Source organism: Salmo salar, chromosome 06 (genome assembly GCF_965601325.2).
Source record: "Salmo salar chromosome 06, fSalSal1, whole genome shotgun sequence".
NCBI classification, from domain to species: domain Eukaryota; kingdom Metazoa; phylum Chordata; class Actinopteri; order Salmoniformes; family Salmonidae; genus Salmo; species Salmo salar.
In genome coordinates, this window is record NC_138296.1 from 40,661,392 (window position 1) to 40,672,476 (window position 11,085).

Sequence of the window (11,085 nt, forward strand, 5' to 3'; positions counted from 1 at the left end):
ATACTCACATATACAAGTACCATATAACTTGAATGAATGTGTTTTAGATATAAATATGGGACATTTCTAGTGAGAGTGAACATTTAGATTGACATGTCCAGACAATATCGAGTATTATCATGCCTCGCACAACACATAGCCAGCCGATGGATGTATTTGACCCATTGAGTGTAGAGAATAAAGTTGTACTCATTCTAAATGGTGCAGTGAGTGTGCAGGACTCCAGTATTGTGTATAGTGCATGTGGACAGGGTGTGTGATGCAGTGATTGGGGGTCCTAGAGAATGGGAGGGGGGTAGCGGAGGATACCCTATAATTAACCCTCTCCCTGTCTCTCCCACAGTACAGATGGTGCCTGCAGCCCATATGGCCCCTAATCCTGCCATTGGCATTCTGTTTCCCAAGCTACCCCCTACCCTTTACTCCTCCTGCCCCCTCCCTCCATCTTACAATGCTTTGGTGGAAATATGACATTTGCTTGGTCATTTATTATGGCTGTATAATATGCATTGATTTTCAAAATAGCCCTCCTGATAATATAAAAAAATACATATTTGAACAATTGTAATAACAACATTAACAACAATATTATTAACAACCATAAAATGTATACATTTTCTGTCATTTATATCGGCCCAATTATTTTGGTATTATATTACTAACAGTAGTAATAATGTTATTATTGCCCCCTAAATAAAATGTATGTGTATTTGTACAGTAATGTAACTAAAACATATTGTACAAATAATGATTAACAATATGATTTGCCACCTGTCTCTATAACTCTAACAGCCCAACCCAGCTCCTGATGCTGTTGACTCTCTCTGCCCCAGTCTTTCAGAAGTCTGATTTGAACTCAGCCGGCACTTTATCCCAATCTATGATCTACTTTGATCAGGTGGGAGGAGGGGGCCAGGGGACGGATGGAGTAGTGTTTAATCTGCCCCCCTCACCTCCTCCCCCTCCTGATCCTCCCCCCCCATCCATATTGGGGACAAAGAAGCCCCCTAATTAGGCCAGATTGGAGGCAGATGGGGGAGCCTGAACTGACCCCCGTGCCCCACAGTGAGACTCCCTGATTACATTTCCATCACAATCCCCTCTGCATGCTGCTAGCCCTTTGCTTTCTGACCTCCACTCTCCCTCTCTCCACTCTCCCTCTCTCATTTCTTGTTCTGCTCACTTCCTTTGTTCCTGCGACCCCTCCTGTTTTTCCCTCCTTCCCCTCTTGTCACATCTGCGTCTCTCTCCACCTTCCTTTCTTTGAGTTGCTCCCTGCCTTTCTCCTGGTCTTCTGCAGCGTATTGAAGCAGAGAAGATGGAGAGTGGCGCAGGTTGAAAAGCAGGAAGGAGAGGTGCTCTTACCTTAATTGTTTTGGTCTGCAGTTTGAGACCGTTGAGTGTGTTGATGGCCTTGTCTGCGTCATTGGGATCCACATAGTTTACGAACCCATAGCCCAAACTCTGGCCTAAATCGTTGAAAACAGATATCGATAATGGTCCTTTAGAAACTGTTTTTGCACCAAAATAACTGTACCTACAGGTACATATGCTGTATGTGATTATTTGTTATCCTCCAACTAGAAATAGATTTTGTTTGTCTGTCTATTCATCAACTGTACCTGCTGAAGCATCATGAATACCTGTAATCTTGTCTCGGACCAGTTTGCAGGATTCAATCTCTCCGATGCTACCGAACAGGCTCTTGAATTCCTCCTGGGTCATGTTCTGAGGCAGGTAGTTGACGATTAGGTTGGTCTTGCTGTCGTCTGTGGCACCGTTGGTGCTGATGACTGGCCCGTTAGGCAGGCTGGTTCCGCTCGGACCGTTGGACACCTGGGTTTCCATGGTGCTGATTATCTGCTGAGGAAAAGGAAGCATATAGAACCCTGTGTACAAATAATATACATCTGCAGTAATAACACACAGTAGAGTAATGGTGGGGTGTTGTTAGTAGGCCTTTAATGTAGACTCATTGAATGAATGTCCGCTCTGTCATTGTCAGCTAGGGAAGAGGTCAGACATCAGCTGAGGGAGTGGAAGGATGCGAGGCAGGGATAGCAGTAGGCTACACACAGACCCCTCTCTACCCCCCCCCCCCCCCCCTCTCCTCCCCCGCTCTTTCTCTCTCTCGCTGCCTCTGGCCCTGCAGATGTCACAGTCCTTTTCCCCCGTTTCCTCCTCCCATCCCCCAGCCTCCATCCATCCATCCATCCATCCATCCAGCCACAGGGTCAAACAGCATTACATCATTACAGGGTCCTAAGTATTGGTGGTGATGGGGCAGGTGGGGCAGTGGGCTTTGGGACGGGGAGGTTGACATGGCAGACAAAAGAGAAAGTGACATTGTCTAATCTGCTCAGGCCTAACGTCTCTGAAGGCTGTCATCTAGCGACGTGGAACGTTTCAACACAAAAAAATACATTCTGGGTTTTAGTGTGCTCACTTTCTTTTGTAAGTGAGTGTTTGTGACTCCGACTCAAAGTTGTTTGTGCGAGTGGATGGAATGAGTGAGTGTGTATTTGTGCCCACTAGAGGTGTGTTGGTGTCATTGTGTGTTGCTCTGGAGTACACCATGTTGCTTAATTTGACCCACAGGGGATTGTCTTCATGGAACAGCTGTGTGTGCAGGTCAGAAACTAAACTTCCCGCTCTCTCTCCTTTTCTTTTCTCTCCCTCTCTCCCTGCTCCATCTATTCCATTCATCCGCTCCTCCTTTTCACCATTCTGTCTCGAATATAACTATTTTTTGACAGACTGTGTAAACAAGCCAGTACAAAGATGTCCTCCCTGTACTACTGGCCTCCTGGGCTCCACCCAAACTGATACAAATATTCATTTTGGCTCCCTGTTCCATTTCCTGGTATAGTGTACCTGGGAAGTGTGGTTTAAATACGTACCATTATTCAAGCTGGTATCTGTGAGCCTGGCTGGCATGGTGACTGCAGGTCTCAGACTGGTGGGTGTTATAAGGCGTCTACCGCTAAAGCTCCAGAAGTCTCACAGTGTAGCCTAAGCTTCTAGAATTATTTGAGTAAGATACAATATTACCAGCAGTTTTACTACTGTTTGTCTGTTGTTTTGGTTATAGCCTATGTTCGTCATTTTCCCTTTTGCGTGGCAGGGTTTTCTTTTGATGTTTATCCATTCAACTTAATGGAGGAGGCTGAGTAGTGTTCCTTTCCCCTGCTATGGACATATTACTCTAAAAGCATTCATTGCTTTGATGATATTCCCCAAGCCCTGTTGTAGCTCTTAGTGTCCCCCATCTTGTTTCCCCCCTCCGTGCTCATGCCCTTCTCTGTCTCTCTCTCTCTCTCTCTCTCTCTCTCTCTCTCTCTCTGTCTCTCTCTCTCCTCTGTCTAACCTGATTTCTGCCTTGAGCTGTACCTTTAACCATGTTGCCCAGGTAACAGCGGCTTCAAGACTGTTGCTAATGGCTGGCTGACTTCTGGTTGTGTGTGTGTGTGTGTGTGTGTGTGTGTGTGTGTGTGTGTGTGTGCGTGTGCGTGCGTGCGTGCGTGCGTGCGTGCGTGCGTGCGTGCGTGCGCGGACAGGAAGATAGAGGCAGAGAGAACGAAATAATCTATCTCTGTTGGGCAGATATTGTTTTTCTCCATGTATTAATATTCGATGGCTTTGCGGAAGCAGAGAATATATTTAAGTCAAATTGACATTGACAGGGAGAGGAAGCGGGAGAGGGAAAGGGAGTGAATTATGACAGCCTAAAAATAAAACACTGCAAACACACATATCTAAGCAGCACATGAGAGCTGCTGCAAAGTAGACTAGCCATCCATCATACAGTACACATGTTATGGGCTTCTTTGGTCTCGACTAGAGCAGTATGATCTGCTGATCTAGGGACTGGACTGGAACAGAACATGGACAGAAGGCTCTACAATACCCAGTTAAAAGATCATCCTTCATGCATAATGGGAAAGAACAAATAGTCCACATGGGTATGATAAATAGATTCATAAAATGCATCTATCTAATATGTGTCACCATGTAACACAAAAACGTCCGAAACTAAAAGAAATATGAATATTTTCTGAATTTGTCACAGAACTGACCAAATATTACAGCCCTTTGCAGAAAGACACCGAATCCCAGCAAATTTGATTTGTCAACTGAAATAGACCTCAGTGTGGCAGTCCAGGCATCCACAGTGACAAGTTCTAAAGTTATATAATTCCCAGACTCAGACTGGCCACAGAGACACAGAGGGAGAGACTGGCTGACACAAGCAACATCTAACATCACCCTGAGATCTCCATGCCAACAAGCAGGAGGATGAGAAAAACAGAATAGAGTGCTTTTAGGATGCTACAAATAGAACAAGTCGTAATTATCATCAGAACATGTTAGCCTTTACAAAGAAATTAGGGGAAAATATCAACTACCTCCATAACAATATCCAAGTACTGATATGGCAAGGATATAGGCAATAACCCATCAGGTCATAGATAAAGGCCCAACCAGCCCCCCTCTGATAGGCTAATTCTGTTCATTAATTCTGTTGCTAATCATGATGAATGACAACAAAGAGAGTAACCACACACAAACACATTAAACACACAACCCCCAACACTTCCAGATTTCTGCTGTTGGTTGGGCCAGCTCTTCTTCTCCTTGTCCCGGCACTAGATGTGCCTTTCTTTTTCTATTTCTGGGACCTGAGAGATCTCCCTTAATATTTAATGGACTGCATGATCAGCATCGCCTACACATGGACCCAGACTCGCACGCAAACAAGAGCCCAGAGCCCTACCTCCTCTCCTCTCTCTGCCTGCCGAGTGGAGCGAGCACAGCACACAGACCACCTACACTTGACAATGCTCAATTACAAAACACAGCAACATTACATGACCCAAATGTAAATACAGATACTGGCAGCGTCGTCTTCTTCAAATTGGCTTTCTCCTTGTCTATATACATGACTGCTGTTCCTTTCCTACAAATGGAAGGTGAAGACTTGTCCTAAGAGGAAAAGCAGCAGTCTGCCACATACAGTATTCAGGCCAGATTTTGTCATGTCCCGATAAAGGTCAAAGCATGTGATGTGTTTACCATTTACGGAAATCACTGTAATTGTATCAGCCAGAAGACTGGGTTCAGATGGAACTGAGATTCTCATGCTAGGCCTCATTGTTCCTAAGTGTACTAATGGGAATCAAACACAGGTCCATACATTGGAGTTAAGACTGCTCTCTACATTCTAAAAAGGGACTTGTCATTAGATTCTTCTGATAATGTCAAATGTGCTTGGCATCGACTCTGTTCACGTTCAGGAACATTCCTAGCATAAAAAAAAAAACATTGCTCGAAAGATTGTTATCCGTAAATCAACCCAAGAGAAAATAAATCAGGTTGTGGCAGTAACAAATAAATACAACAAATTCTCTCTTAGCAAAGAATGGGAGGTCAGGAGGAGGCCTCTGCTGATCTACCTACTGATATGGGGAACTATATTACTGCTACACACACTTCCTGTTAGTGCTACCACTGGTGACAACACAGTCATTCATGGGTGATGCAGTCGCACTGTACTGGGCGAGTCGTGGAAAATAACCTCTATCTCTGAGTGAGATAATGTAAGAGAGAGAATTAAAAAAAGGTTATTTCCTGTCGGCAACAACACCATCAGAAAATACTAGGTTCTGAATATTTCATGTTATTTAGGAGTTGTTGGGTTCTCTTTTTCATCAGTAAAACCCTATTGCAGACACTGTTGTACCACAATATAACCCGCCTAAAATGGTAGTGCATTAGTCTCATTTGAGTAACTTAAAAACGAGGAAATACATTTGAAAATCTAATTTCATGGAACCACCAAAGACAGGCGATTCACTAAACTAAGGTTTAGCTCAAGAGAAAGGCCTCGATTTTCAAGGCTTTTTTTTTCTCTTTCTCACCCTTGTTTTTAAAATATACATCAATCATTCTTTTGGAAGGCCTGAATCGCAAGTGGATTCTAGGCTGGGGTTGTAAATGGGCCTTCTAAATAACACAGATTACAGGATTATCCTAAACAAAAGGCATTAGCCACACTCTCTACAGCTTAAAGGGATCATGGTGGCAGCTGTAAAACAACAGGACAACACAAGTCACAGCCCAACCCTCACAACCTTAGCCTACATACAGTCAGTAACTAACGCTTTGCACTAACTCTCATTTTTAATAGGCCTATATATATATATATCGTTTTCTTTCAGTGTTATATTAGGAAAATGTGATATTTTAAAATAATTTCCCCGTTTGTCAATGCATTTTATGACACAGACGTAAGACATGTTGCAAATTCCCTGTGAGTGTGTTTGTGTGTGTAGCTTTCGTTGAAACCAGGGGCGCTATCCAGAGTGCTGAAGTAGGGAGTGGCTTTCAGGCGATTCCGTTTGAGGCCAGAATGCATTGTCCAAACCATCAAGCCTTTTCTGTAACATTTCAAAAATGCTTCATTCGCTTCTTTTCACGCATTTAAAAATGTTCGCATTTATATTACACAACATCTTCTTACCCCTTCCCCTTATGTTGTGAAAACAAGACATGTGCGCTCTGTAGGAATTCACAAACCCGAGCGCCTTTTTGCTGAATAAAGGTATTGAAACAACCAAACAAAAGAGCCACCCGTTCCTCCTCTTCTCGCGCGCAGAGACTATGGCAGCTCTATGAATATTAATGTAAACAGTAGCGCTTTGTGTCATGGCCAGGGGCTGCAGGACGCTCCGGGAACAATGAACGCCACAATTGCCAACATCCTTTCGCTCCAGTAAGTCAATCATACGCCTAATAATAATAATAACAATAATAATGTACAACATATATTTTTAGGATATATTAGTGGGAAAAATCAAATGAGGCCTATAAAATTATCTTCGCTCAGTTTAGTAGATATTTTCTTTGTGCTGTATTATTTCCACGACCATGGCTGTCAATTACTTCAATTTACGAGGACAGTAGAAGACAAGGCTAGACCATTCATGACTTTCGTGACAACATAGCAATTGAGGTCTCTTGTTCTTATGTAGGCCTACGAGTCTATTTCAGTCACCTATAGGCCATCTTGAAGAAGTAAATATAGAGTATTTCAAAATAAATCAAAAATCTATTTAGGCTAAACCTGATTTTGTCCTCCAGTCATACTCCACGGGGCATTGATTTTCTAGACTAAATAATTTGACAATACATGTAAATACAGGATACATCTTATATTCTAAACTCATAGCGCCAGTTGTATTTAGGCTCGTTTACACTTGGTGGCCTCTGCTGTCCTTGTCCTTGAATCGCGGAAGCGCCTCGGGAAGGTTATCTGACTCAACTGTTTTATTTGCTTGGCACTGCGGTACAGGCAATGCTCACGGAGGACTGCGGAACATGTGGACAGGAGCTATAGGCCTACGTGCATGACGCTGACTGGGCTCTGGGCCTGCCTGTTAGCCCAGCTGTACGGGAAAACACTGATGAAGAAGAAATAGGCTACTATTCAATAAGGACATATGAAACACACTGAGGCTATAGGTCTAAGTAATTATCAAGTGGACTATTGATTGAAACAATTGCATTATTATGATCTCAAAGATTTAGGACTTGCAAAATAAGTCTGCTCTTCAGTTTATAAACATGGTCGTGCTCGTGCTATATTATGTAGGCTACTAGATTTTATTTTGGGCCTACACGACCATTGCAGTAGGCTACCAAGTCCCACGGAATGGTCATTCGATCATTTATGTTGGCCTATATTGCGTATAATTTCTAAATGGCCGTATTTGTGTTTTTGGTTGCAACAAACGATTATATCCCTTTGGATATTGTAGCAGCCTATTATTTAAAATAGAAAATGTGGTTCTACCTGCAACTGTCATTAAAATCTGTAAATTAAGACGATCGAATATAGGCATAAAGCCTCCTTGATAAATATATAGCCTTTTATATATAGAGCATACAAAGTAGTTAATTAATCACATTCGATATATTTAGCGTGCTCCTCGCTAAACCATGAGAACAAGACAACGGTAAATCCTTCCACCTGCTGACAGGAATACATTGGATGCAGCGCCGTGAAGTCAAGAGGATGTTTGGAGATGAAAGCCAGCGCGTGCCATCATTATGCGCTGGAGTCCAGCAGAGGCACGCCCAATTCGGCCGTCGGCTATGAGCTAGGCTAATTTCACTCTGCTAAGGCTAAACCCTTTATCAAACAGGCGTGACTCAAATAGGCTCTAGCTAATTAAAACAAGTGTTATGATGGATGGGTAAAAAAACGTGCTTGTAAAAAAAGAAACCGCTAGTCGCCATCCCTCGTTTCGCGGCCTCTGAAATTTCCATCCCATTTACTCCGTAGCATCGCAACAAGAACCCTTAGGAATTTTGACTTGCCTGATTCAATCCAAACCAATGTATCCGTAATCTCCCCCTCCCCCTCACTGAGTGACTCGACCCTTTTTCTTTGCCTTGCTCTCGATGGGCCCTCAGCCTCCGAGGCATCATGTTTTGTCTCAGAAATCCGTGTCGAGCATCCATGTGCTGTGCCAGGCAGGGCAGGCGGAGAAAGACATTCCTCCCCCCCACCGCTCTCTACGCCGCTCAGCAGCAGCAGCCGCACGCGGCCTCTGCCCTCTACGCCCTTATCGAAAAATGTGTATACAAATAATGCAGCCATGGATTTTGATATAGCCTAGTGGGCCTATGATAAGCAAATATATCGTCCTCTATAAAATGGCAGAATAAAGCATTTTGCTCTCCAGCGTCGAAGATGCAGGCAGGGATGGAGCCTCGCGCAGGCAGCCTTGGCGCATCGCTCAGCATGACATTACTAATTGCCAGCATCGATCGTTAATCTTGTCAAGACAATATCCCATAACCGAGAGAGCTCTAGTATAAGCCTATTTAGGCCACTATAGCTTATACATATTGTGTGTAATACATGTGTGTTTGTTTATACCAGTATTATAGCTAGCTAGCCTATCATAGATACCATCTTGTATCATATTCAATATGTGTATATATACATAGGGCTATATGCATTCATGTATATACGTTTGTGTACAATACAATCAAGTGGAAAACAAAGGGTCTGCGCTCCAGAATGTAGCCTATGCAATGCATGCTGCTGCTACAACATCCACCATCCTTGCAAATAGAAGAGATAAATGGGGCATACGTACAGTAACCATTCTTGACATACAATGAGAGTGATCTAGGTCCTTCTTCGTTTCGCAGGTCTTCAAGCCGTAGGTTGAGTCAATACTATGATCTGTAGTCTTTATATTAGCTGGCCTGTGTATTTACTGTGGAGAGGCCGTGTCCAAATCCAAAAGAAAAAAAAGAAAAAAGGAAAAAAGACAATGTTCACCAGGGGAATCTCAGCCCTTGGAGATTGGTAGGTGTCCTCTGTAGGGTGAAAATGAGGAGAAAGGGGTTTTCTTCAGGATGATGATGAGGGAGAGCTTTCTCTCCGAGTGGCGTGGGCGACGGTTCAGAAAAAAGAGAAGCAGTGATCCCCAGCAGGGTGTGTCCAGGGGAGGGTGTTGTGGTTCGGCTGTGTTCTGTGTGTAATATTCCCAGCTCCTCTTGCAGTCTCCTTCTGTGCCTCTGCTGCAATGTTCTTCTTTTATGCGTCCTTCTGGCTGGCAGAGCGCGCTCCTGATTGGCTAATTGTGCAGGGAGGGTACTACACGGCAGCCATTGCAATACGCTCCTCTCCCATTATCCCCTTCAGGAGAGATCACCAGGAGCCCCCCCCCCCCTTTCTCCTCCCATCTCACTGCCCCCCTCCCTCCCTCCATCCATCCCTCCACTCCTTCCTTCTCTCTGCTTTCTTCCTGCCTCCCCCTCTCCACACACACATGCAGAGCTGAGTGAATAGAGCCTCCACCTGCACTATCAGAACAGATGGGTGCAGCAGAATACAGTAGCTGTCTCTCTCCGCCTGGCTCTCTTTCCCTACTCTCTCTCTTTACATGTCTTTTCTTCACCCCTCATTTTCCCTCGTTTGAAGCTGTATTGGACAAAATCTGTGTTTTAGCTTTTGTCCTTGTGAAAAAGGACTGTGTGTGTATATTTACACAGGGAGTCTACCATTTTAATGCAGCCAATCACAGCACAAACAAACAAAAATGGCAAACCATTCAAATCAGGGCGTAATATGTGGCCAATAACAAAGCAGGATATCACCAAAGCTGACTAATGAGTTGAATGAGGGATCCCTTCCTATTGGCTGTGTTTTCCTCTACTATTCCAGTCATGTGCAGGGCAGATGGGGGACTTGTAGTGAGTCAAATGCGAATATTTGGATTTGGCTCCTGAATTGATCTGTGTTTATATTCAATATATACTTCAAACATGAAATGTTATGTTCTGAAAATAAAGATAGGCAGGTTTTGTATAGACAAACAGCCCAGCCATGGCAGTGGTAGTGTTAGACAGTATAGTACTCAATGTTTCTGAAACATCCTTCTTTTGAGGAGTTGTCATCTCTCCATCCATCCATCCCTCCATCCCTCCATCCCTCCCTCCTTCCTCCACAGCAGTGAGTGTGTGATGAGTGCAGTGCTGACTGAGACAGACTGTTTGGTCTCATCTATAATGCATCCTCTGCCCCAGGACATGATGTGTGACAAATGACCTATTTCTGCACAGACCGCCATAGGGCCTTGACCCTGAGGGTGCGTGTGTGACTGCATTTGTGTGTGGTGTGTGTTTGTGTGTTTGTGTGTGTGTGTGTGTGTGTGTGTGTGTGTGTGTGGGGGGGGGGGGGGGGGGGGGGGGGATATATACATAGGGGGTTGTTGTTGTTGAAGGGTTAATTAATATGTATATACCAGGCGGTGTCAGAGGAAGGCCCTAATATTGTCAAAGAGTCCAGCCATCCTAGTCATAGACTGTTCTCTCTGCTACCGCATGGCAAGTGGTACCGGAGCGCCAAGTCTAGGTCCAAAAGGCTTCTTAACAGCTTCTACCCCCAAGCCATAAGACTCCTGAACAGCTAATCAAAGGGCTACCCAGACTATCCCCCCCCCCCCCCCCCCCCCCCCCCCCACACTCTTTTACACTGCTGCTACTCCCTGTTTATTATCTATGCAT

At 44.2% G+C, this 11,085-nt stretch overlaps 1 protein-coding gene across 17 annotated transcripts in view; it reads right to left on the reverse strand.

Annotated features, from left to right (window-relative positions):
* Window positions 1-9,612, reverse strand: part of LOC106593504 (ELAV-like protein 3) — a 19,666-nt gene extending 10,054 nt beyond the window's left edge. For 6 of the 17 annotated variants that reach the window (XM_045720500.2, XM_045720486.2, XM_045720493.2 and 3 more), the window contains exons 1-3: window positions 9,168-9,612; window positions 1,623-1,863; window positions 1,366-1,469 (exon numbers count right to left, since the gene is read on the reverse strand). In XM_045720500.2, the coding sequence (XP_045576456.1) occupies window positions 1,366-1,469; window positions 1,623-1,863; window positions 9,168-9,185 (363 nt within the window). In that variant the 5' untranslated portion in view covers window positions 9,186-9,612. The remainder of the gene's footprint in view (window positions 1-1,365; window positions 1,470-1,622; window positions 1,864-9,167) is intronic. The other 11 variants (XM_045720501.2, XM_045720498.2, XM_045720494.2 and 8 more) reach the window with 5 other exon arrangements.
* Between the last annotated feature and the right edge of the window lie 1,473 nt (window positions 9,613-11,085).